Consider the following 27,125-nt stretch of genomic DNA (forward strand, 5'->3'; position numbering starts at 1 on the left):
GGCTCCTGCTCCTTGGGGCAGGGGCTGAGGTGCTCCTTCCCATCTCCTCTGGACCTGAGGTCCTGGGATGGTACAAGGGTGTGGGAGAAGACTGGGACTGGATGGCCTCAGTGGGAGCTGGTACCCAGCCGGGGCTGCTGCATCCCAGGGCGTCCCTAACCTCACCTCCCTCATCAGAGACTAGGATTCCTCTCACCTTTGCCCCGCCATCACCACCACATTGAGAAACAAGCTGCTACAGTCTCCATGGCAATAGACTAGCCTCAGGTTCAGCCCTTCACCCAGCCAGAGGCTGTACAGCATGTATACATGTGTGCACATGTTGTGTTGGGGAGAATCAGATTGGGGAAGAAGCCAAGCAGGGGATGGGGCAGAGAGGAGCAAAGATGGCCAGAAGCAAGTAGGAGAGAAGAGAAGAAGCCATACTGCTCAGAGCGCTCACTAACCAGACCTGCATTTAAAGGACACCTACTGTGTGCCAGGCACTGCATCAGGCACTTGATCTCTTATCACCCGATGCCTGCAGGAGTCCTCCTCTTGTAGTTGGCTCTCAGTACATATCTGTGATGGCTGTTAGCTCAACCACCCACACAAGCTATTCCCCCCATTTCACAGGCGAAGAAATCGGGGCTCAGAGAGGTTGAGGAACATGTTTGAGGAGCAGCATCTGCCTGACTCCAAGGTCAGTGTCTTCCAACTGCATCCCTGGCTAAGGACAGAGAAGGACCTCAGGGACGAGGTGGCAGTTTGTCTGCCCCTGGGGAGCGTGGGGGCTGATGCGTCTGTGGAGGCGGGGATGGATGGAGGTTGTGGGTGGGCGTGGGGAATGAAAGGCAGCTTCTGTGGAACCACAGACTCACCCTGACGAAGCTACATCAAGCCCATTCTTGAGAAGATGGGAGAAGGCGTGCCGATAATACCTGACAACAATTTGGTTTAGGGCAGTGTTCCTCAAACTGGTGATTTTGCCGCCTTCCCCCAGGGACATTTGGCAATGTCTACAGAAATTTTTAGTTGTCATCACTGGGGGTGGTGGAATAACCGGGAGCATTTGATAGAGGCCAGGGATGCTGTAAAATTTCTACAATTTCTACACAAGATCACCCCACAACAAAGAATTATCATGTCCAAGGTGCTGAGGCCGAGAAACTGGTCTAGCTGGACAGGGGGCAACTGGCCCTGCTATGGCTGTAGCGCTGAGATCACCCCTGCCCTGGGTGGTGTACCATCCTTGGTATCTGCAGGAGGTGCAGTGTGTGATGGAGAGGGAAGCAAGAGCTTTGTAGGAAGTGGGTCCCGGGTTTTAATCTCCAGACAAGCTGTGTGACCTTTACCCTTCATTTCCACACCTCCTCCTTTCCCAGGGCTGCTATAAAATCAAATGAGAGAGCAGATGGGGAGGTTCCTTGACAACTGGGAAATGCTGTGTGCAGAGAACTGGTGCTGTCATTGGCCAGTGGGTATCATTGTAAGGAAGGGGTCACTGAGGGTCAGGCAGATGAAGGAAGAGGTGACTCGCTTCTCAGTCAGTTGTGGACAGGCTCCATCCTTCCGGTTGAAGCAGGAGACACAGCTCACCCCTACCCACGGCCTCCCCCAACTCCACCCTGCCCTGCCCGGGTACCTGCAAATCAGTCTGTCTCGCCTGGGCATCTGGGCTGGGCTGGTTGATGAGGTCCTGAAGCTTGGCTTTCCGCAGTGGGTATCTCCTGGCAGCCATCGTGGGGTCGCTGACCGTGGTGGCCCTCGGGGAGGGCTTGTGGTCGATGATCTGGTTGGTGCTATATGCCCGTCGTCGCTGGGAGAGGCCCACACCTGGACAGGGGTGGTGACAGGGGAGCCACCAGAGTGCAAGAAGAGGACAGCGGGCAAAGAAGGAGGGGCTTGCATACCCTTTCATGCTTGAAAACTTCTTGATCTTTCCTCTGCTCACCTACTGACGTATGTTTAGGTGCCTCACCTCACCTCACCTGGCATTCAAAGCCTGGCCTAACCGGGCCCTAATCTATCACCCAGCGACTCTCCTTTCTGTTCCCTTTTCAAGGTTCCATGCGTCCAAGAATAGTAGCTGAGTAACCAACTATGGATGTATTTTCTAGGTGTCACACCTCCACACCTTTGCTCAGGCAGTGTCTGCCGCCCAGAACCTCCTGTGGCCCATGTCACTCTGCTTCCTCTCAGAACTAAGTCCAATTGTATCCCTCTCACCAGATGGAGAGCTTCTGAAGAACAGGTGCCACGTTTGAGTCATCTCTGCTGCTCACACTGTGCTCAGTACTTAGCCTGGGTAGGTGATCAGGAAATGCCCGCTGAGTGGAAACTAAAACCACAAAGTGGCTCTGGAGGCAGACAGGTCTAGACTTTCTGTACTCGACCTCTTTCAGGTTCCACGAGCTCAGCCAAGGGACTGAAGTTCCCTGTCTCAGTCTCCTCATCTGTAGAATAGGTGGTAGCCGCCCCCCCCCCCCCCCGCAGCTGCTAACTATTCAGTGCGACTGTTTGTATAAAGTGCTTTGCACATAGTAAGTGCTCAGCAAAATGTAGCGATCATAGCGTCTGGAGAAGTGAGGGAAGCACGAAGGGCGTCAGATTTACCAGGACTGGGGGCGGGGTCGCCACTGGACGGCCGGTCATCTGTGGCCTGCTGCAGGTTGAGGGGTTCCCCCAAGCTATTGGGACAATTTGCATTGTCTGAGCCGGGCCCCTCATCCTGTGAATGGTAGAAGACAGAGCTGCTGGACTCCTGAGAGTGCAGCATGCTGTATCGTCTCCTCTTGTCCTGGAGGAAGGGAGAGAAAGAAGGTTGGGAATTAGGCTAGATGGCAGGAAGGACATCCACAGAGCAGCAAGCAGTGTGAGGCAAGGTGGTGGAGAGTCCATGTTAGAAGTGGAATAATAAAAAAAAAAAGTGTTTTGCTAGCTTGGAGAATTTAGGCAGACTTCTGTTTATGAGATGGTGAATGAAAATTACTTCATATCACTTACATTGTTTATATTTTAAATTATATTCTTTATTAAAAAATTCAAAAGGTAATTCTAAATGTCACTGCTATCTCCAAATAAGTAAACAAAATGAACAGAATGAACCATCTAATTCCTCCCATTCCATTCTCCATAGTATATACATACATATAAAACATAAAGGCTTTTGGGGATCATTTTTGTTTGACAGAAAATGGACCATATTACTTTCTATTTAGCAGTATCTTGAACACTGCACTTTAAACATTTTGGAAGTCCTGCACGTCAACTACTCCTTTAAACATTTGATGATTGTGCAATATTCTACCACCCCTATGGTTAAGCATTCACTTGGTGGCTGTATTTATATTCACATTTAACGTTTTATCAGTCAAAAAGTCAACATGTCATCCGTTGATAAATACAAGGTGATGACATAGGCTACAAGAATCACAAAGAGAAAATGCTATTAACCTTCATTCCTTCAACAGTAAGTCAGGCCTGATCAGACAACCAAAGTATAAGTCACCTGATGTAGGAAAGAGGACAAAGTAGAAAAGGAAAAAAGGAGTACAAAATCACCTTAAAAAATCAATTCAATTAAAATAAGTATGTGAGACCACAGTGTCTTATGGTACCTATTATTGTTGATCTACTAAACAATAGTTTGGGAGCTCTGGGGAGGCTATGAGTACCTTTGGACTAGAAAAAGAAGTTTATGAAGTCCTGGAATTTACAAGAGAAAATTAGAAACCGAATTGACCAGCTCAGTTGTACAAATGGTTGTCCTCTCTCAATAATTAAGTTTATTTGATGAGAAATTCATATTCTGGCTATCACATCATTTGTAATAATGTCTTTCACAATATTCTCCTGCTGCGTGTAACATCAAACGACATTTTGAGGGGAGCAGCATTAATATGTGGCCATAGTTTTTGCCATCACAAAAAATGCTACAATAAATCCTTGGACATAACTCCATCATATCACTTTATTTCTGTTAGATCCCTTAGAAGGGATTTCTGGGTTGAAAAGTTATGTCTTTCTAATCTCATTAGTTATTTGTAGATTGTGTTCCATGGCCTGGCATCTATACCTCACAGCTATAAGCCCAGATCCAGTTCGTTCCTTCCTGCCAGGAACAGTCTTTCCAGCGAGGATGGCCGCAAGGGCATGCTTCTGGACCCCCACTGACCCCGGGCATTTCTAAGATACTTACAGATCTGGAGTCGGAGATGTATAAGGAGGCGTCACACACAATGCCGTATCCCACCAGCCGTTCCCCAGGGAAGAGGGTGCTGGTGCTCAAGGGGGAGACCAGCACTTCGGTGGTCTCCGGGAAGACCCACTCCACAGTCACATCACTCAGGACTGGGGCCATGGCCTTCTTCAGGGATTTGACCATCTGTTGGGCAGAATCAGAACACCGGTTGGGGAGATGTGTGAGCAGGGGTATGTCCAGACGCATGAAGCCCAGGTGGGTATGACCATGCGGGGATGTGAGCAGAAAAGAAGTGACACGAGGCCTTGGGGTGGCTTGCCCACCAGTGAACATGCTACTTCTTAGGCTCCTACAATGCCAGAGTTGGAGCAAATGTCTGCTGGCATCTTCTCTAAGCTTAGCAGTTTATAAATGAGAAAATCCAGGACTCAAAGGAGGGCTGTGACTAGTCCAGGGCACCCAGAAAGTTTGTGTCAAAAACATGAACCAGATAGTGATCTTGAGCAAGTTGATTTGCTTTCCCGGGCCTCCTTTTCCCCACGTGTTAGAGTGGGGGTCCAGCAGCAGAGGGACTGGGGTCCTTCCACCTACCTTGGGTTGCAGCCGCTCCCCCTCCATCAGGAACTCAGCACTGCCCTTGGACACAGTTGCCAGGCCCTTCACCAGCCTGTGGCAGACGTTGGGTCCAATTCCAAAGCTATAGCACCTGGGCAGGGGAGGAGAGAGGCTGCCACTTCCCATCCTCTCTGCCACCTTTGTCTCCTGATGGGGCGCATGATCCAGGCGCTCTCTCTCACAGCTGGCCCAGCTTCAGGCAGAGGGCCGGGGAAGAGGGCCATCAATGGGCATTTACATTCACACATGAAGCCCATGACTTCTGCCCCAGCTCAGAGTCTAAGCAGCAGAAAGGGCTTCCTTTGCCCAGGCTGCTGGTTGGGAGCTGGATGCAGAGGTGTGGGCGTCTCATCCCTCCTGAACTTTGAGGGGGAGAGGCAAACTTTGAGGTCAGCCACACCACCTTGGAAGCAAAGCTCTAAAATAGCGGTTCTCAACCTGTGGGTCGCTACCCCTTTGGGGGTCGAACGACCCTTTCACAGGGGTCGCCTAAGACCATCGGAAAACACATATAAAATTACATATTGTTTACAGTAGCAAAATTACAGTATGACGTAGCAACAAAAGTAGTTTTATGGTTGGGGGTCACCACAACATGAGGAACTGTATTAAAGGGTCGCGGCATTAGAAAGGTTGAGAACCACTGCTTTAAAAGGTTCTTTCCTTGTCTTCTGGCATTTTTTTTCCATGTGGCCTAGGTTCTGGAAACCCCAGTCCAGGGCAGCCCGGGATAACCACGTCCTACCTTCAGCTTGTGCTCACCTGGTGGAGAAGGCGTGGTTTCGCACCAGCTCCAGCACCTTCCCGGTGTTGTTGACCGCCCCGTCTGTGACCACGAAGAGGAGTCGCGGGTGGCCTCGGTGCACTGGCTGCCGGATGACCCACCTGAGCGGGGAGAGGATGTTGGTGCCGCCCATGTCAGCCCGCATTCTCTGAATGTTTTCACAGGCTATGGCCAAGGTCTCCTGCAGGAAAGGCACAGGCAGGGAGAGAATTCCCAGGGTCACTGTAGGGTGCGGAGACTCTGAGCCCCTTGAGGGAGGAGTCCCTTTGTTTCCCTAGATCAGCAATTTTCAACTTTTTTTTTTTTTTAACATAAACTAATTACTAAAACTCGGAGGCACATCAAAAAATATATTTGTTGCTGATCTAACAAAAATAAAGGTATACTTTCGATTCATTTACACCACTTGGCTAATGTGTTGGCTGCTGTCATTTGTGTGTGTGACAATCTAGGGGAAAAGAGGTCAGTGCCCCCGTCTAAATAGAGAGGTGTTGCATGTCTTAGAAATCCTTGCAGCACACCCATTGACAATCCCTGCCCTAGGTAATACTCTAACCTCGCCAGAGTTGAGTCCTGTTCCCAATCTCACCTCGGCCCCACATACAGGAAGAATAATAGGTGGACACTTATTTGACATGGTTCTGCCCAATTACACCCCCACCAGTGCCTGCCGTGCTACCATTCTCGGTGTTATATTAACTTATCATTGTCCTTTCTGGCCCAGGGTTACTGGCCTCGGATGAATGTCCCTACAGCAAGGACAGATTCTCACTGGACATCAGGTGTCCTTCTGCTCCTGACTCAGGAAGGTGCTCTTCCAACATCCATGCTCAAAAGTCTTAAAATGTATAATGTACCTTTGAGCCAGAAAGACTAGACATTTACCCCAAGGGAATCGTGAAGGAGGGATGTGAAGCCTTTGATACAAAGGTGATAAGAAAAAACAAAAAAGGAAACAACTTCAGTGCCCAACTTCAGGGTTTAGTTAAATAAGTCACGCCTATCTGCAGTGAAACACTAGGCAGCCATTAGAATTATGCTGCAGAGTTATACTGCATGTCATAAAAATGTGCTCATGATAGGCTGTTGTGTTAGAAAAGTAGTTTCTGGAAGGCCTAATCCTATCTTTCCTGAAACTGTGGGTAATGCATAGAACAAGGTCTGGAGGGATTTACTCTAAGCTCTTAATATTGTTTTTCCTTTTGTTTTTCTGACGTGATCATGTAAGATTTACATATTTTTATTTTTGATTATCTAGTTTCAAAAGGCTGTGGGATAATCAATATATTATTATTGCATTTAAAACACCCATAAACTACTTTTAATTGAAAAGTGGTTCTGAAGTCCTCCCTCCCTCCCTCCCTTCCTCCCTTCCTCCCTCCCTCCCTTCCTCCCTTCCTCCCTCCCTCCCTTCCTTCCTTTCTCCCTCCCTCCCTCCCTCCCTTCCTCCCTCCATCCCTTCCTTCCCTTCAATTCCTAGGCCTGCAATTCTGAACGTGCTGCTGGGGCCACAGTCCTGTTATTTAAAATTGTAGCTTGAGTCTCGTGAGTCCCACTCTCAGCCCACTTACCCACCTATTCACTCGGCCATCCTTCCTGTTCACTTCTTTGGCTCAACCTTGCACGGATCTATTGTCCTCATAAGACAGAGGCTTCAGTGAGTGGCCGGCCTAGGCTATGCATCCTCTTTCTACCCCTCCCTGGAGCCCTGTCTGCGCACACCCACACTTTGTCCAACATGTTCTTTATTTTAAAGAGGAGGGTGTCAGAAGGCTGAGGTGTCAGAGAACGGCCTGAGCAGAGTTAGCCTCCCTTTCCTTCTTGGCTCCTGGGTATCATCCTGGTCCTATACGGGTGGACAGCCTGGGAGCAGGCCTCCTCTCTCCTTTTCTGTCCATTGCTCCTCACCACCCGCCCCTCCTGGTCCCAGCCTGGTCCTTCCTTACCTCGTTGTAGGTCTGACTGGAAGGGAAGAGGCTCTTAAATGTGGATCCAAACCCAATGACATTGAAGAGGCAAGCTGGCATGAGGCTCTTAAGAGCCACCAGCATGGCATCCTGGCAGGCAAGAAAGGGATTTTCAGGATTCGGGAAGGAGTTATAACTTCTGCCACTTCACACCGGTATCATTATCCCGGCAGGAATCTGTCCCACACAGGCCTTCCACCCCCCTGCCTGCACCCAACAGCACCTTTTCCCCCAGATCAAGAAATCTGCTGATGCGGAGCGGAGGCTGGACCAAAGCCATCTCATGAAATTTCTCACTCGTGTAGCAAGTCTGACTTTTCAAAGCCATTCTGTTATGGTTGCCAGTTCCATCACACCTCCTGCTGACCCTGAGAGGTAGGGAGAGCAGGGAGCACCCACTCCTTTCCACCAAAACAAAATTGATGTCGAAGGGAGGCATGTGGTCTGGTCCGGGTCACCCTGGTGATGGGACAGGCTTCTGGCTCTCACTCGGGGCCTTTTTGCAGCAGAATTCACCCAAATTATCATTGACTAGGGATGAATCCCTTTGGGACAGTCTCTTTAGGTCATATTTGTTGAATGCCCAGGATGTACTTTACCTACCTTACCTCATATAATCTTCACAATCACCCTTGAAGCAGGCACAACAGTATCCCCGTTTTTATAGGAGAGAACACTGAAGTACAGAGAGGGGAGCAACTTGTTGGTGAGCATTCAGATAGTAAATAGTGGAGGCAGGACTCAGACACGAGTCACTTTGCCTGCAAAATCTGTGAACATTAGAATCGTAACCTACTTAACTATGCAACATCAGGAGACCCGGATAAAGGCATATTGGAAAAAAACGATGCCAAAGAAGAAAAGGGGAGGAGATGCCAAGAGGGAAAAAGGATGATATTGATGATGAGGCAATGGTAAGTATCAAGCAATTACTACAGATCAAGCACTGTGACACACTCTTTATATTACCTCATTTAATCTCTAAAAGAGTGTCAGCCTGTCACATAGTAAACAGTCAGCAAGTGGTTATTATTATCTACCCAACAAGATGCATATTAATATTAATACCTTTATTTTACAGAGAAGAAAATGGAGGCTTCGAGAGTTTAGGAATTGTACTGGATCTCAAAACCTAAAGATAGGACCGAGGCTTTCAAAACAGCTCTGAGCCCTGGTCGGTGCAGCTCAGTTGGTTGGACATCGTCCTGTGCACCAAAGGGTTGCTGGATCGATTCTTGGCCAGGGCACATGTCCGGGTTGGGCGCTTGATCCCCAGCAAGGGGCATGCAGGAGGAAGCGGATTAAAGTTTCTCTCTCACATCCATGTTTTTTTTCTCTCCCTCTTTCTCCTGCCTCTCTCTAGAAATCAATTTAAACATTTAAAAAAAAATCTTTAAAAAGCGAAGCTTTAAACAACAACAACACAGCTCTGAAATCTTCATTCATGTTGGCTCTGCCTTGGCACAGAACCCAGGAGTTGGGGGGGAGGGCTCTCCCTCACCCCCATATAGTCTATTGATGGCAGCCCAGGGATCTCAGCATGGCTTCAGGGAAACAAGCTGTTCCACTCCAGAATTTAGAAGTAAACAGCTGTAAGTGGATCCTAGCAACTTCCACACCATAAGGGCCTGCAGCCCCTCTCCCACCCCCTCTGTAAACATTAACATTAATGTTCTCTTTGTTGCTTGTGTCAATCCATTTTGTGTCTCTACGAAAGAAGTCCAGATCTGCTTATTTTTTCATTAGCTTCTAGTGTATATTCCTGCTAGCAGGAGACATCGCTGATCCATACAGATTGTCTCTGCTCACACCTATTAGAATTTTCAAAGCCATGTTTTTGGCAGCGAGTGGCAGCTGAAGAATGACACCAGCTGCAGGAAATTAAATTGGTTGAACTTTCCCCTTCCGCGTGGCTGTTTGGATTTCTGTTCTCTCCAACCTCCCTACTTCCAGTTTTCCCTAAAACTTCAACATAATCGGCCACAATTAATGATGCAAGCAACCTCCCCCCCCCCAATGACCTCATTATCAACGAGGGGTGGGGGGAGTGCGGGGGGGGGGGGAGGGGTGTGTGGCCTGAGTAATTTCTGTGTCTTTTTCTAAAAGGGGCAGGCGTATGTAGCAGAATGGATTGTGCTGATGCAAAGCCAGTTGTGAAAGGTAACCTTGAGGTCAGGGAGCTGAGCTGGAAAAGCAAGCAAGCAAGACTCCTAGAGGGAAGGAACTGTGAGAGGAGCCCTGGAGGAAGCTGTCACCAGAGAATTCTGGAATGTCAAGCTTGGAAAGGTCTTTAGTTCAGGAAATGGATTTCCACTCATGAACCAGCTCCATTCAGCTGGTAGTAATGGCCTGGAGCACCTTGATGAGAACAATACAGAGACTGAGTCCAGACTCAGCGTGGTAAAGAATGCAATGGCCAATTGTTGATGTCTGCCTGGGCTTGGGGGAAGGGAACAAAGCGATATAGGACATATGGTTGCCTCCCTGTATTAATCCTCCCTTCTCATTTTACAGACAGTATAAACGAAGCCCAGAGTTGAGAATCAGTTTGTCCAAAGCCACATAGCCAGCCAGTGGCAGACTTGATCCTGGAACCCGGGCATTTCTCTTTTACTAAGTCATGCAGCAGAAAGGACATAATCAGAAAAGAGAGCTTTTCTTAAAGGGGGAGTAGGTGTAACTCCCTATCAGAAAGGTGAGGAAAATGAGCACTGAGCCAGGACATGGAAAGCTTAGGCTCCCTCTCTAGCACTGTGATGTTGGAAAAAACAGCCTCTCTGGGACTCAGTTTCCTTACCTGGAAATAGGCAGGGAAGGTGGATTCAGTGCTCTCTAAGGGATGCTCCATGATCCCATGATACTTAGAGTAACTGTGGAGACATCTTACAAATTGGTTCCGCTGTGGAATGGGATACACATGGGCACTGGGCTGTGTTTCAGCACTCCAGCACTGTGGACAGCTCCCCATTCCAGTTTTGGTTTTTGATGGGGGGCAGGGGCGGGGAGAAGGTACCAACCAGTCCTACATCCCAGTAGGACTCAAACAGGAACTTGGGTTGCATATAGGATGCTCTCTCATGCTTCAAGACCAAACCCAGTCATAGCATGACTGAGGAGCTAGCTGGCCTCACAGATCCCACCTAACCTCTCCTCTCCTTGCTTATCCCGTTGCCCTGGGAACAAGAGTTTGCTCCAGGCACAAACTGGGAAAGGAGCGAAATTTCATGTGACAACTGAGCCCTCCCCCTTCTCCTTCCCTCATGCCTTGTTTTCTTGAACTGTGATCCTTTACCCAGTTCAATGAACCATGACTGGGGTTTTTTTATGCCTAAATATAGAGCAAGGCCCCATGGGGAGAGATAGATGAGCAAAGATCTGGTCCTTTCCTTAATGAGTTTCCCATAACTCCAGATGAGACAGACCTGCACAGCTAGACATACAAGGGAGAGGTGGATAATGCCGGAACTGAGGCGAAGAATCTCCTGAGGGAGAGCATATGCTTCTGGGGGTTGGGGGAAAGGTGATTACTCTGACTTCCTCACGCATCAGAAGTCTCCACAGCAGCGAGACCATGCTCCATACATGACTGGTTTGAGGGCAGAAACTGAGTTTACACCCTGCTGTCTTTTTAGACAGCCAACCACAAAATTTTGCCCATGTTAGGCATTTCGAGGGGGGAAAAAAGAACCAATTTTTTTTCTACTGGATTCTACACATTATTTGATGACAGGGGCCATCTCCAGTGAATTTCTGATGTCAGGTCGTAGGGACAGACAGACAGACATGGGTTTAGTATTAGACCACACTGCCTGTGTGACCTTGGGTAGGTTATTGAAACTCTCAGGATGGGCTTTCCACTTTGGCAAATGGAGACAATAGCACTAACCTCAGGATTATTAGCTGGATTCAACACCCCGCTGTACCCCTCTCCACTCAGTACCTACTGAGGTGTGTTAGCCTGAGCAACACTTGGCAAAGGTTGTAGAATGTCAAGGGAAAATGTTGATAACTTCATCCCTTGTAAGTGGACAATCGTTCTGCCTCTGCTCATACCACTTCAGGGTTTTCTTTTGGGAGCACATTGAGTTTGGGTGTCTCTGTGGTTGTTCCTTTTAGACATGGAGAGCCATTTAGGAAGGTGGCTCAGGTATGGAAAGGGGACTTCTTGGAACCAAAAGTGCTGATGAAGCTGGTTTGGGGGAGCACAGCTGATTTACCCTGGGGAGGGGTCCTCTAACAGGTACCTTGACACGGTGGATGTTGGTCCCACTCATGCTGCCGCTCCTGTCAATGAGGAAGATAAACTCGCCATGGGTCTTCCTCAGGTTCGGCTGAAACGACTGGAGGTCAGGACAGAAGTTGAGCATGATGACAGAATGGTGGGGAATGTCCTTGTGGAGGCGTTTCCGGATGATTTCTGTCTGGAGGAGAAAGAAAAACTCTCACTTGGTATTCAAGGGGTCCACGCTGCTCACGTGGTCTCCCATTACTCACCAAGTATAGTCAAGATCTCACTCATACCCTGCACGTGAGGCTTCCAGGTTGACTGCACCTGGCTCTCTATTTGCTAGCGTTTCACTAGTTGCAACAGCAAGCATGGACTTTGGAGGCAGAAGGTCTGGGTTTGAATCCCAGCTCTGTCACCGTCTCGCTGTGTGATCTTGAACAAGTCCCTCCCCTGGGCCTGTTTCTTTAATTTTAAAAACAAGGCACATAATGTTCCCTTCTCAGGGTGGTTATGAGGACGAACTGAGCTGGCGTCCAGATGGGAGGCCTCGGGACATGTGCAGGCCTTCCATTGAGAAGCAGTTTCTTTCTCTTTCACACTCGGTGTCTGAGCTACCTCTGGCTTATCTGGGCCGTGACCTTGGTTTCTCTGGTTTACTGAGTCTCTCCCACTGATAACTTTCTATTCTTTCTCTAAATTTTACCTTTTGGAAAGCCTGCCCCAATCTTCCAGGTGGACTCAATTACTTGGTCTCCTCATCTATGAACTAAGGACAAGAGCACGTGCCTCCCCAAGTTGTACGAATAAAGGCAATGCTTGTGAAGCCCGCTGCCCGGCAGTCGTTGGCTAAATGGTACCATCATCCCTGTTGTGGTTGGTCGTGGGCTCAGGCATTGCTCACAGGCAGCTTTGTGCTCATACCTCTGCCTCCCCTCTCGCTTGTGTGTTACTTGAAGGTAGGTCATGCCTGAGCTTCTTTTTTCTCTCTAGGGCTTAACACAGAGCCTGGTGCAGAGGTGGGCTCGGTAAACAAAGGGAGAACAGCCCCATAGTTTTGACCTTTTCGTGTGTTCTCCTGGCTGACGTGGTGCTGAGCCTTCCTCCTTGACTCTCCCAGTCGCTCTGTACCAAATCCCATTTCCTCCCTCTCTCTCCATCTCCCGCCTCTCTCTGTCTCTTTATCTGACTGCCTCTGGGTGGACAGGTCCCTTTGTGTCTGTTTTTCAGTTTTGGTCTCTCCACATCCCTTCCCCAACTCAGTAGATGACATCATCACCTATCCAGGTGTTCAAACCAAAGATGGAGGAGTTGTCGTTGCTTCCTCTCTTGCTCCTTCAGCGAAGGATGGCTAGTTCTGCAGCTAAAACACACCCCAAATGTGTGCTCTTTTCTGTCTCCACTGCCACCACCCAAGTTCAGGACACTACCATCTCTTGCCTGGGCCCTTGCCATCGCCTCTTACTGGCCCCTTTCCTCCACTTTGACTTCCCGGTGGTCCATTCTATGTAGAGCAGGCAGCGAGATCATTCTTGCCATTCTCTTGCCTGAGCAATGGCTTCCTCTCATACCCTGTGCCATGGCATATGAAGCCCCCAGGGCCTGGCCCCGGCCTGCCTGTCCACCTCATCTTTGCCCACTCCCCACATTTCACCCGTACAGCCGCCTGTTTCCCAAACATGCCACCATTATTCTGCTTCCAGTTCTTCACCGTCCACCAGGTCTCATTCTCAGACAGGCTTTTTCTAGACACCTGGCTGAACAGCAGCCAGTGCTTGCCACTCATTCCCACATCATCCTGTTTTAGTTCTCTCCTGGTCCCCAGCCTCTCCAAACGGACTGTGCTCATTTGGTTACTTCTTGTGTATCTCCCTGTGCTAGAAGGCAAGCCCCATGAGGACAAGGATGTGTCATTTTCAGTGTGGCCTCCCCAGTGCCTAGAATGGAGCCTGCTATCTATTGGACAGGTAGTGTTTGTTGACTGAATAAATGAGAGAATGAATCTGTGTGGGTCTGTCTACCACCGACCTGTGTGTGCAAGTTTGTTTTTTTCTCTATTTGTCTCTGCTTCTCACCACATCGCCGTCTTTTCTACATGGTTATCTTCCTGTGCCATTTGCTCCCTCTTCGCTAAATCACAGTTTTGACAGCTTGTCCCTCCCACTCTTCCTGATTGACATTTGCCTTCTGGCTGCCCGCCTCCCTCCTTGGCAAAGGATCAGGCTCTCTGTCCCGCAGGGAGCTCCTTTGCCAGAGCCACGCCCAGCCTGGCTCTCTCGATGGCAGTAACAGCCACATCAGCCTCTCAGAGAGTGGGGGCCCCTGGCTCAGGATTCTCCAATGGCTCCTCAAGTTGCCATTATCTAATTATAATAAACTCATCACTTTGGGGCAGCTTCAGGCTGATGGCTGTCATTCCTGGAGCTCATGAGAATACAGAGTATTTGCATAACCAACCCAAGGTGGCAAACTAATTCTCATTCGCTTCAGTGGTCCCAGAGCTAATTGACTTAAGGTTTGGTAGGCGGGGGACCCAGCTCCAGCCTGGGAGGCCCATTGCTCCCCCCTCCGCCCACCACGTTGTCCACAAGCTGTAGTTCTCAGAGCTCAGGACACACCTGGCATTGCCACCCCAACTCTGAGAACCAGGGTCAGCCTCTTCTCCCATCTGACTCATCTGGGTGAGGGGGCACTTCTGGGAGAGGTATTTCCAGTGGGTCGCTAACATGGCAGTGCTGTGATGGGCACCGAGCCATCTACACCTTCCTTTTGTCACCCTCCCTACCCCACCAAGCAGGTGCTTCCAGTGGGACCTCTAACAGTCGGGGGAGCAGTGGGCTGTCTACATGTGTTTCCGTACGCTCCTCAGCGGCCACATCCTCTGCCAGCCAGGCCCGCAGGAACGGGAAGGGCTCCTAAATCTAGTGTCACTGCCCTCGGATTGAGTCTAAGTCCTTAGCTTTGTTGCCATCCAAGTCAAATCCCAAGGGAACGGTCTCCCCACGCCCCAGCTCACGGTTATTTTGGGGTGTTAAACCTCAGTTTTTTCAGCCAACAAGCAAAGAGAATAAAAAGAAGCGGGCCATCATTCTTCAAGGTATCTTGGCATCGGACCCGGCTTGGCGTGCAGGGTCATGAACAGGAGGGCGACTGCCGGTACAATTTGTGGCCGTCGGCTGAGCCTCCTAGCATTGCTTCCCCACGCGGCCCCTCAGCGTAGGGTCTCTTGTCCTTGGGCTTCGTGGGGGAGAGGGTAGGCAGAGGGGCAGGGTCTCTGTTAGGCTTTCCCTTCCCTGTCGTTACTGTCTATGTAACAGCCACTGAGGACCCAGAGGAAGGAACAGCAAGAGACCCATTCAACAGGTGGGAAAGCAGAGGCCCAGGAGAAAGAAAGAGCTGGGAGTGCACCGGCTGTCAGGTACCCCTCAGGGGTAATACCTGGGGAAGCACCAATTGAGAATTTTACCTGGCTTAGTCACCAGAACAGTGGTTCTCAACCTTCTGGTCCTTTAAATACAGCTCCTCATGTTGTGACCCAACCATAAAATTATTTTCGTTGCTACTTCATAACCGTAATGTTGCTCCTGTTATGAATCATCATGTGAATATCTGATATGCAGGATGGTCTTAGGCGACCCCTGGGAAAGGGTCGTTCGACCGCCAAAGGGGTCACAACCCACAGGGTGAGAACCGCTGCACTAGAAGGTGACCTGGCAGACAGTGTGAGGACAGCACCAGGGTGACTGCTACATCTGAGATCCATTTGCCTCTGCCCCCCTCCCCGACACCCCCCCCCCCCCCACTTTCCCAAGGGAAACATTGGCGAGGACCTGCCACCAGCCGCTGCGTGACCTCAGGCAAGTCCCCGCCCCAGCTCGTTCTCCGCAGTGAAGTCCAAGTCCCAGTGCCACCCCGGTTCTGCCACCCCTGGCTCTCTCCTTCAGTCGCCCTCACCTTTCGCTCTGCACTGCTGTCCTTCTTCATCCCTTTAATGAAATCTGCTCTTCCCCTCAGGTGCTGCTCAAATTCTCCCACGGTCATGTCCCCTTTCTCCATCAGGACATGTGGCATGTGGGGCTCTGCAGAGATGAGATCAAGTCTTGGCACGTGCCCAAGTGTGAGGGTGATGCCAGGGGCCTCAGCTTAGGGGCGGAATCTTCAGAGTGGGGAGGACTCCCAGTAGGAAGAGGGGTACAGAAGCCCTGGCTGCCCAAAGCAGCACGGGGCCATGAGAAAACTCCTTAGCTAGGAGGCAGAAGTGCCTAGTGACCATGGCTGACCCATGGCCCCTCTCTGGGCCTCAGTTTATCCATCTGTAAAATGGGAGAGGGACTGGTTGCTCTGATATTTTCAGGTCCTGACATTCTAATGAATTTTTAGAGACAAAAGAGTTGTTCCCCGAGAGGTCAGAGCTGCCAGGGCTTTCCTGAGCTTGGGTTTCAAAGATCCTCTGCTCAGCTGGCCTGCGGACAAAGTGCCCCAGTGGGTGCACGAGACCCTGGAGCCTCTGGGGCAGGAGATACTCAATTCCACCAGCTGGAGCCAAGTTTCCTAGGAGGCTGGTCTCCTCTCCTCTGCCACGCACCCCTACCCTTTCCCTGGCTGACCACTGGGCGAGGGGCCAACTGTCTGTGCCCCACAGGCTCAGCACCTCCTCCCTCCCGCAGGCTTCCCAGAGGCCCCCCTGGGAGACAGTACCGCTGGGGTGGATGAGTATCTCCACAGGCCGGTCGAAGGTGTGCCTGTTGGCCAAGGTGATGATTATGCTCTTGGCCGAGCATGCGGACGGGGCAGCATCGGCTCGAATCTCATGGGTCGGACTCTCTACCCCTGAGTGGCACAGAAAGGCGGGTTAGGCTCAGGAGCCCTGAGAGAGGCAGGGGCTTTGTGGGGGACACTGAGATGCAAGCCAGAGATGACACTCCTGCCCATCAGGGGCGCCTGCCCGGCTGGGTATCCATGGACAGGTCTCCTCAATTTCCCCATCTGCAAAGTGGGGACCCAGTGGTGGGGAGTCAAAGGAATTGCCTCCCATGGAGGCACATAAGACAGAAGATGCTCAACGCTCGATCGGTGGGCACCCCATAAACACCTCTCAGGCTGGAATGCCATGCTGCTCTGACAACACACTTGTTGACAAGAAACCACAGCCTTTTAAAGCCTCGAGTGGGCTGGAGAGAGGAGAACTGTCAGAACGATGGCTCCCTACTCTGGCTGCAGGTTAGAATGGCCTGGGGCCTTCTGAATAGCCAGTACCCAAGGCATAGCCCAGACCAAGGGCCCCAGAAGCTCGGGCGGGAGATGGGTGGCAGGATTCTGGAAGATCCCTGGTGATTCTGCTGTGCAGGTGAGAAGCAGGAAGCGGCTCTATGGCTGAACCGTTGGGAGGGGACCAGGACCCACCCGCGCCATGCACATTCCCCAGGAAGCCATGGCGGTGGGGTGGACAGCCTGGAAGGCTCATTGGGAGGGGCTCATCTGTGGCTGAGGAGCAGGAAATGGGAATCCGTGCAGCTCCATGTACTTCAGGATGTCCTCCATCTGGGCCTGTCACATCCCCCACCGTCCCCTTACTCTCTGCCCTGGGCAGCTTTGGGCCGGAAGCCCTCCCCAGCCTGGGGCCTCAAGTTTTCCTGGCGCCTACCTGGGTCTGGGCAGCTCCCTCTCACCTGCGAGCAGGCATGGCCCACGGATCTCCAGCTGGAAGTTGAACTCATATTCCATGGGGTTGGACACATCCATGTCCAGAAGAGTTGCCAGGCACAGCTTGTTCCAGGAGTCCAGGGCCCGGGCGCCGAAGCAATGCCTGTCTTTGCTGGGAAGGGGGCCGAGAGGAAGAGGAAGAGGAGGAGGAGGAGGAGGAGGAGGAGGAGGAGGAGGAGGAGGAGGAGGAGGGCAGCCAGGACCAAGGCAGAAGGGGTGGGGGTGCCTTGTGAGAGGACATCGAGAGGACGGTGAATCTCAGGCAGCCCTGGCTCCCCTGCAGCCCAGCCCGAAACGGGGCTGAGGAGCTCCGTCCTACCCCAGATCCTTACTCTCCCATTCAACCTGATCCCGGGGAGACCCTGGCTTCAGATACAGGCCCCGAGACCCTGGAGGGCTGGGCCAGGGGCCAGGCTCAGTGCTCCACAGCATTAGCACACATTGTTCTCACCAGAACCCTCAGAAAAAAGCCACATGGCCCCCGTCTCCCCCATCTCCCACACGGGGAAACTGAGTCTCAGCAAGATGAGGCAACTAGCCCCAACATTCCCACAGTCGGGACTTGGCAGAGTGAGCATGCTCATCCCGTCTGTCTGGCTCCCGTTTGACGATATCACAGCCCTTCTCAAATCCCTGCTCTGTGTCTGGGAGCTGGGAGCCCTCGAATAAGCCTTGGTTTTCTCATCCATTAACTGGGGATAATAATGACATCGTTGTTTTTCATGAGTGTCTGTCCCCTGCTGAGCGTTCAAGTTTGTGCCTCTCTTTCTGTGTTGTCCCCCACCCTGTCTGTGATCCTGGACCCTCTCCTGCCCTCCCCATGGGCACACCCTCTGTCTTTGATGAATGTCCTTAACGGCACATATCCCTGGTGGCGTTTGGTTGTGAATGCACTTTAAACTGAAAAGATCATATTCTATTATGAATCTCACTCATTCCTTCCCTTATTATTTAATTAAAAAATACATGTTTTTATTGATTTTTAGATAGAGAGGAAGGGAGAGGGAGAGATAGAGACATCAATGAGAGAGACACATCCATCAGCTGCCTCCTGCACACCCCCTACTGGTGATCGAGCCAGCAAACCAGGCATGTGCCCTGACCAGGAATCAAACCCGGGACCTCTTGGTCCAGGGGACGATGTTCAATCCACTGAGCCAGACAGCCAGGCCATTACTTCCCTTTTTTTTCATTCAACACTGTTTCTAAGCTCTGTCCAAGTCTGTAAACCAAAGTCATTGCTGCTGACATGGCACCTGTCATTATACTGTGTAAGTACTTTATATTGTACTTATTTGTCCTGCCTCCACCTCGTGTCCATGGGCACCACCACCATGAGGACCCTCATCTGTGTCCCCTTTTTGAACTTATGAAAGGATTTCTCTGGGATCCCTGGGTCAAAGGGCACACACGGAGTGTTCCAAGACTGCTCTCCGCGGTGCTGCCCCAGATTCCACCTTCACCAGCACTGAACACGTCTCCTCGCCTCATCCTCGCAACACTGGGTATTATCTATTTTTCTCTCTCTGAGCAACTTTGAGGCTCATCAGGATTTGATGCAGGCCTCTCCCACGAGCACCTCTGCTAACTCTGCCTGCTGAGATGGGAAGGAGCATGCCTCTTGTCCCTTGATCTGCCAAAGTCCTGGCTCTCCCCAGCTCCACCAGGTCCTGCCTCTCAAAGGCACCAAGCTTGGCGCCTATGGCAGTACTTACAAAGGTAACATGCAACCTGGTGTCCCCTGGGCTGAGACTGGCTTGTGCCTACAGCTTCTCTGCTGTGGCAGAAGTGTCCTCACCCTCGGCTTCAAGGTCCTACATGATCTGACTCCACATCAGCCCTCTGACCTCTCTCCTTCACTCTCCCACCTGCTATAGCTATCCTAGCCTGCCCGTCTCCTCACACATACCAAGTCTGCTGCCTCAGGGCCTTTGCCTCTGCTGTTCTCCCCTGCAGGAATGCTAGATCTGTGCCTACATCCCCCGCACCCCCCAGGCCTCAGCTGAAATATTACTCCTCAGAGAAGCTTGGCCTGGCCCAGGACCTCTGGGTTGGGTCCCTCTTTTGTCTATCTATCTATCTATCTATCTATCTATCTATCTATCTATCTATCATCTATCTATCTTATCTATCTATCTATCTATTTTAATCCTCACCTGGCGATATTTTTCCATTGATTTTTAGAGAGAGTGGAAGAGAGAGGGAAAGACAGAGAGAATTATTGATGTGAGAGAACTATTGATGTGAGCAAACCTCCTGCACGTGCCCTAACCAGGGCCCGGGCTAGAGAGGAGCCTGCAACCGAGGTACACGCCCTTGACCAGAATCAAACCCGGGACCCTTCAGTCCACAGACTGATGCTCTATCCACTGAGCCAAAGCAGCTAGGGCGGGTCCCTCTTTTACACTCTTAGCCCAATGAATGTCTCTTTCTTTGTACTTTTCACATAATTAATTATGCATGCAAGTGCACCAGTGGTTCCACATTAAGGGTGTTATTCATCGGATAATGATCTCTCCCACCAAGTTCTAAAAAGGCAGGATCTGTGGTGATTTTGGATCCCTAACACTCAACTCAGTGTCGTAAGTGCATGAAAGAATAAAGCCTGGAAATTCTAATCCCAAGGTGTCCAAATTCCAGAACATCTGGCCAGTAGCATTCCAAGGCATCAGGGAGACCTCAATGCTCTAAAAGTGATCAGAGCAGGAGCCATTGTTCAGGGGGTGGCCTCCAGCGCCGAACCTCACCTTTAACTCCATCTCCACCGCCCTGCACACCCTGACAGGCTCCCCACTGCCCACCTGAGACGCTGACCCTTGTCCCCTTGTCCGGCCAGGGGCTCCTTACCCGTGGGCCTGTTGGCTGGAGGGGTCACCACTCTCTGTGCAGAACTGGGGCACGGTTGGGGCGCAGACAGCAGGCAGCAGGACCCGCATGGCCCCGCTGGGCAGTGTCGGGAGCTCTGAGGAGGTGCTGATGAAGACCTTGACGTTCTCCATCGGGGTGATGGTCCCCAGGTTGACCACGAAGAGGATCCGCTCCAAATCCTCATCCAAAGCCACCTTTCCCAGGGTGCAGGGGGACGAGACCACGGAAACCCCCTCTCGCAGGATGTTTCCTAAGCGCCATGCCTGGAGTCAGCCGCTGCGTACATCATCGCTAGTGCCCCCTACGCTTGCTGTGCGGTAGGTCTGAGTCGCCCATTTTGCTGATGGGAAACAGGCTCAGCGTAGGGGTGACTCGGCCAAGTTCCTCAGCAAATTACTAACTCGTTGAACCAGGATCTGAACCTGCATGGGCCTGACGCCAGGCCTGCTGGGATTGGGAGACTTGGACCCACAAAACCCCAACAGAGGGTCACGTCTCCATCCGCAGCCTCTACCTCCCCATAGGAACCACATTCAAGCATGCCCCACCTTGGGATCCATGCTTTTGCTCTGTCCTTTTATCTGTAAGGCCCATCCCCCCACCCCTACTTATCCAGTCTTACCCTTCTATCCAACCCTTCCAGGAACCCCGCCATGGATACCCCGCGGCCCCAATATGAACCCCTCTTTTCCTCCTCTGACATTATGCAGACCTCTTTGGGCACAGCCACTTTCCACCTGCTCTCATGGTCACTGCTAGGGACATCCTAGCTATTTTTTCCAGGCTGTGAATGGTCGTATCAGCCTGAGGGCAACTTTGCAGCTTACATATGGTAAGTGCTCGTTAAAATATTCTTGAATGTCTCAATGATCAGATGAGCAAACATCACTTCGACTCTAGGTCCAATGGTGAGGATCTCTTACATCATGTGATACTTGGTCTGGATTCAAGCCCTGTCTCAAACATGTGGAAGGGAGCAAAGGAGGGAAGGAATGGGAGACATCTGTAATACTGTCAACAACAACAATATATATATATATATCATGCTGTGTGACCTTGGACCAGTCACTGACCCTCTCTGAGCCTCTTCATCCTCAATAGCAATTTGAGGACTTAGTCTGTACCAGGGACTGCGGTGCGTGCTCTGCATAGATGCTCTCTGTTGAGCTTTGGTGTGTATAATTATTAGCTTCATTTTACGGATAATTTAAATATTTTTTCTGAGCTCACACCACTTGCAAGGACCAGAATAGGGAGTCAGACCCTGGTGTGACTCATTCCACAACCTCTGAGCTTAAATGACATGCTGTTCTGTTCTGCAGAGAGAGCTTTAGAACCTGTGGTTGAAACCCTCTGATCCTCACCATGCTTCCTAGATGAGAAGAGGAGAGATTGCCTCTGTGTACAGACAGTAAGGCGAGGTTCAGAGAGGGCCAGTGACGCACAGGATGCCTGACTCCTACTGTCATGCTCTCTCTACCCTACACCATCGCTACGCTTTCAGCCCGACCAGATCCTGCCACCGCCCTTCTGGCCTCCTTACCTGTGACAGCTGTGGCTCGAAGGTGGGCGGCACTGAAGTGGCCACTCTCCATCTTGGCTTTGTCCTTGATCTGTACCGTTATAACGCGGTCAGCAATGACCGCCTCAAAGCCGATCACCGTGGTGTACTCATCCAGCGGGTACACGAAGAGGCCTGTCGGAGCAGGACCAAGCATCACGGGGTGCCCCGGCCCCACCCTGCACGCCCCACCCCTCGGAAGGAACCCAAGCCTAGGCTGGTACTCACTGCCATGCAGTGGTTCTCAACCTTCTGGCCCTTTAAATACAGTTCCTCATGTTGTGACCCAACCATAAAATTATTTTCGTTGCTACTTCATAACTGTAATGTTGCTACTGTTATGAATCCTAATGCAAATCTCTGATATGCAGGATGGTCTTAGGCGACCCCTGTGAAAGGGTCGTTCGACCGCCAAAGGGGTCGCGACCCACAGGTTGAGAACCGCTGATTTAGCGGATGCCAGAGAGGACTTGGGCTGGGACCTCACGGCTCTGCACGGAGGCCAGGCACTGTGAGCACAGGGGCTACTGGAAAAGGGACAGCAGCCCCCCTGCCCCAGCCAACGCTTACTCTGCAGGCATGTGAGGCCAGTGTGGCCAGGGCCTCTGACTTTTTGAGAGAGAGTAAAATTCTGGATTTGATGTGACCTGTTGTGTGGGCCAAATAAAACACATGTGCATGGTGAATTTGCTGTCCGTGGCTCCCAGGAGCTGGGCGTTGGAGGAAGTAAACTAGGGTTTGAATCTGGGCCCTGCCGCCTCTCCTAGCCTGGTGACCTTGGACAAGTAGTTCAGTTTCTCTAAGCCTCACAGCCCCATCTGTAAAATGGGGGTAATAGAGCCCCACTCGTAGGGTCATCATGAAAATGGAAAAAATAAGCTATGTGCCCACATTTTTATACCTTAGTGCTTCTCAGCCTTTAAGAGCACACAGATCACGGGCGAGGGGCTGTGCCTTGTTAAAATGCAGATTTTGACTCAGGAGTTCTGGGGTGGGGCCTAGATCTGCATTTCTAAGCAGCCCCTGAGTGAAGTGGATGGCTCGATGGTGCTGGGACCACAGGGAGGATCAAGGCTGTATCTCATTTAATCTGCCACCAACAGGGGGCAGCACAACGCTGGGCCCCCAGTGAGCCCTTCACAAACGCCTGCTTCCCACCCCCCTGCGCCTCAGCTTTCTCATCTATAAAAGGGGGACTGGGCCTTTTTACATGTAGAAAGCCAAGGGGCTGTCCCCGAGTTATTCATCATTTAGTCTCCTGGGTCCCCCGGGGGTCCCAGTTTCAGCCACCCTCTCTGGGATGCCTTCCACAGGGTCACTGTCTGCCCAGGGGATCTCGGAGGGGGCCAACTGCGGGTGGGAGGGAATCCTACCCCCCATGCCCCCCACAAGTCTCACACAGCGCCCTCCCGGTAGCTCCCTTCCTTCAGGGGAAAGAGAGGAGTTTGACTTACACATGACTCCTCCAGGCAGACATCTGTCCACAGTCCTGGCTGCCCCACCCAATGATTCCTATTCGCAGGCTGTTTCATTCCACACTGTTCTTCTGCACTCCAGACCTCACCTGCTCCTCCCCACGCCCCACTGGACAGGCAAAGGGGCGTCCTGCTTCTGAGAAGACAGTGGCTTCTCCAGAGTCGCAGGGACCAGAGCCACACCTGGGGCTGGCAGCTCCTGGCTTCCACTGAGTCTCGAGGCCCCTCCCACCGTGAGGCTCCCTCCCGGAGAAGTGGAGACGGGCCCTTTGATGCAGGGGGGCGTGCCTTGTGGGACCTAAATAGCGCTGGGCCAGCTGGCAGGGCTGGGCCAAACCTGGGCTCAAACCCTGACCCGGACTTGCTACCAGCTTTGAGGCCTGCTGGGCGGAAATGGTATCCCATTTTACAGGTGAGGAAACCGAGACTCCAAGAGGGTCCAGGCCTTGCCCAGTGTCCATCGGCCACCCTGGTGGGCCAGGATTCAATATGGAGGAGGGGTCCTTACCCTGGAAAGACTGGGCTTCCAGGTTGCCATAGGTGAGGGATGCAGTCAGACCCAGGGCATAACCACTGACGAAGGAGGTCACGTCAGAAGCAGTGAGGGGCAGGGCTGCCCCTGTCATCTGGTTCAGCAGACCGGGCATCCCGCTGGCTACTCAGCCTTCAGGGCCTGCGGGAGACAGGAAGTGAGAGTGGCCCTCATCCCCCCACCAGCCCAGTTCTCTCACGGTAGACCCCCCAGGCAGTGGGCCCCTCATTCTCTTCCCTTTCCCCAAGCACGTTCCCGTTGGTGACCCCCGAGAACGCTGAACTAGCAGAGAAGTGGTGGTTCCGTTTCTTCCCATTTCACAGTGGAGAAACTGAGGCCTGAAGACAGGGGACCCGCCTGGATTTGCTCGGTGGGCTGGTGCACAGGTGGGGCTGGAGCCCATCAGAGCCCCGTCCGGCCTGGAGTTTTCCCGGCAGACAATGCCCTCCTGGCCTGACCCACCCTCTGTCAGCCCCAGAGCCTCTGAGCTGCCATAGGTGAGGGATGCAGGTCTGACTGAGCTGAGATGGTTCCTTTGCTAAAGGAGGGGATGGAATAGCTCATCAAGCCCCGCCTCCTCTGATTTCAGTCAATCTACCCCCTGTGTCCTCAGTGCTGCTTAAATGAATAAAAGGATGGATGTCCGTCCTCATTCCAACAGGAAAGACTTCCGAGCACTTTTTAGGGCGATGGTCCATTCTCTGTTGGGCTCCTGAGACCCTCCTGGATGACCACTGTCCCGTGAGGGGTGGGGTGGGAGTGGGAAGTGAAGTCAAACAAAGGGTGTGGAATATCCGTTGGAGGGCAGGCTCTCTCTGGGTTTTCGTCTCTGAGCCAGGTGAACAGGTGAAGCTACCATGGGCTGGTAGCCTATTTGCAAGGCTGTTCAATGAGTGCTGACTACTCTGCCTTTTCTCTAAGTCGGAACTCTTCCCTCCAGGCTCTCCTCACGTCCCACCAGGATCCTCGCCCCCTCTGCCACGCCAGCAGGGCCTTTTTAATTATGTTCTCCTTTGTGGCTCAGGCCCAGACGGCTCTCAGCCCTGGCTTATCTCCCGCAGGCTGACTGATAACAGGAGGTAGATAAGGAGCAGGCGGGGAGCTGCTGGATCCCCCAGCTGCCTTCTCTGGGGGTTCTCTGTCCTGGTAGCCTCAGCACAGCCTGGCTACTGGCAGGGTCAGAACCAGAGGGTGGAGCTCATTTCCTGAATCTCACCTGGGGCCACCCACACTCCCCCCCTCCTCCCTCCTCCTGCTTCACTCCTGGCCCGAATGCTGACTGGGGAAGGCAGCTGCAGGCAACGAGCACCCAGATGTGGGGCAAACTTGGACTTAAGGTTCAGTCCATCTTGGGGTGGAGTGTTGCCAAGGGCAACTTATCCAATCCAGTCTTCTCCTCCTACCCCTGGTGCCCATCCCAGGCTTCCTGGGGGCGTCCCTGAGCTGGGGAGTGGTGCTTGGATGAGTGATGTTGATAATACAGGGCAAAGGCCCTGGGAACCGGCCCCTTAACAATATCAGCCCTCTTGGGAAGAGTCAACTGGAAACTCTTCGGGGCCTAATTCATGCATATTTTCATCAATCCATCCAGCATTGATAAGCACGGACTACCTTTCACTGGGGATGAAAGGCGAGACCGCTCCGTCCTTAAGGAGCTTACAGTCTAGCTGCAGAGGAGATTGGGGAGGGGGGAAGAATTGCAAGAGCAGCTGAAATTTGTTGAACATTAAAAACTTGCCAGGCACATATATTTTCTCGTTTAATCCCCACACCAATCTTAGGTGCAGGATTATCCTTGTAGATGATGATACTGAGACCTCAAAAGAGATGTGTTTGGTTTGCACATGAATTTGGGGCGTCTGAAGGACATCGGGGTACAAGGGGCACTTGTGTAGGGCTTTCTCCTGGGAGGAGCCCAGGGCCATCCCTGTGACAGATGGGGACCAGAGCAAATAATGCTGAACATCCGCCCTCCAACCACCCCAGGCTGGGCCTCCAGTGGGCACCAGACCAGAGGAAACACCGGGAGAGACGTGACAGGGAAGAAACCACCAACGCTGTGTCCAGGACAGTGTGAAAGCCAGGGCTCAGCCCCAGGAGTGGTGTGAGCGGGTCCGACGTGGTGAGAGGGGCTGAATTTAGCGCATCAGGACCACACGTTCCCCTCCCCACCTTCTTCCCCTAATCTGCCACTCAACCTGTCTTCACCAGGTCCTTGACTTATGTGATGCTGAATCTGGAAAATGGGCTAGAGCAGTGGTTCTCAACCTTCCTAATGCCGCGACCCTTTAATACAGTTCCTCATGTTGTGGTGACCCCCAACCATAAAATTATTTTCGTTGCTGCTTCATCATTGTAATTTTGCTACTGTTATGAATCGTCATGTAAATATCTGATATGCAGGATGTATTTTCATTGTTACAAATTGAACATAATTAAAGCATAGTGATTAATCACAAAAACAATATATAATTATATATGTGTTTTCTGATGGTCCTAGGCGACCCCTGTGAAAGGGTCGTTCGACCCCCAAAGGGTTCGCGACCCACAGGTTGAGAACCGCTGGGCTAGAGGGATGAGAGAAAACAGAAAGGGGACTGAATGGGTTGGGAGGAAGGAGGGGTGGGGTCATGGGGATGGAGGGGCCACTAGAAGCTTTAGAGCAGCCACGGGGAGAAGTGGGGAGAAAAGAGGATTCTTTAGAAGGGGTGCCCTGAGTTACAAATTGGGCCCCATTCAATATTTTTTAAGAGTCACAAAGAAAGCTTTGAATGATGTGGGGTGTCAGACTGTGTTTCTTTGAATGAGATGTTGTGCTGAGCCTGAGCTCTGAGGGTGCTACACAGGTTCGAGAAGGTTCCCATGTTAAATACCACGGCTGTTTCTTACTGGTCTAGAAGTTGTAAATCCCAAATGATCGCTGTCCTTCAGACAGGCCTCTTTGAAGCCATACTTAGATTTGAATCCTGGTGGATAACTTTCTGCCTCACTCACCCTGAGTCATGTAATCCCTGAATGCCAGTCCCCTCATCTATAAAACTGGGTGAGGGCAGGGGCACTGTGAAGACTAAATCGAATTAAATGTGTAAAGTACCCAGCACAGTGCCTGCCATATAAATATTTACAAAGTGAAATAAATAAAGGAATGAATGTCAGCACCCTTCCTGAACAGGTCAGGTTCTTTCCCATCCTTGAGCCTTTTATGGGATGAT

At 51.6% G+C, this 27,125-nt stretch overlaps 1 protein-coding gene across 1 annotated transcript in view; it reads right to left on the bottom strand.

Moving 5' to 3' along the window:
* Nucleotides 1–24,028, bottom strand: part of VWA5B1 (von Willebrand factor A domain containing 5B1) — a gene marked incomplete at its 5' end in the record, with an annotated part of 39,503 nt that extends 15,475 nt beyond the window's left edge. The window contains 13 exons of the mRNA XM_081086693.1: nt 1,625–1,815; nt 2,596–2,779; nt 4,181–4,366; nt 4,775–4,889; nt 5,561–5,763; nt 7,529–7,639; nt 11,794–11,970; nt 15,729–15,853; nt 16,473–16,604; nt 17,444–17,589; nt 20,325–20,595; nt 21,889–22,041; nt 23,890–24,028. Coding sequence (XP_080942819.1) covers nt 1,625–1,815; nt 2,596–2,779; nt 4,181–4,366; nt 4,775–4,889; nt 5,561–5,763; nt 7,529–7,639; nt 11,794–11,970; nt 15,729–15,853; nt 16,473–16,604; nt 17,444–17,589; nt 20,325–20,595; nt 21,889–22,041; nt 23,890–24,028 — 2,133 coding nt within the window. The remainder of the gene's footprint in view (nt 1–1,624; nt 1,816–2,595; nt 2,780–4,180; nt 4,367–4,774; nt 4,890–5,560; nt 5,764–7,528; nt 7,640–11,793; nt 11,971–15,728; nt 15,854–16,472; nt 16,605–17,443; nt 17,590–20,324; nt 20,596–21,888; nt 22,042–23,889) is intronic.
* Between the last annotated feature and the right edge of the window lie 3,097 nt (nt 24,029–27,125).

The sequence above is a fragment of the Myotis nattereri genome, assembly GCF_964212035.1.
Source record: "Myotis nattereri genome assembly, chromosome: 3".
NCBI lineage: Eukaryota > Metazoa > Chordata > Mammalia > Chiroptera > Vespertilionidae > Myotis > Myotis nattereri.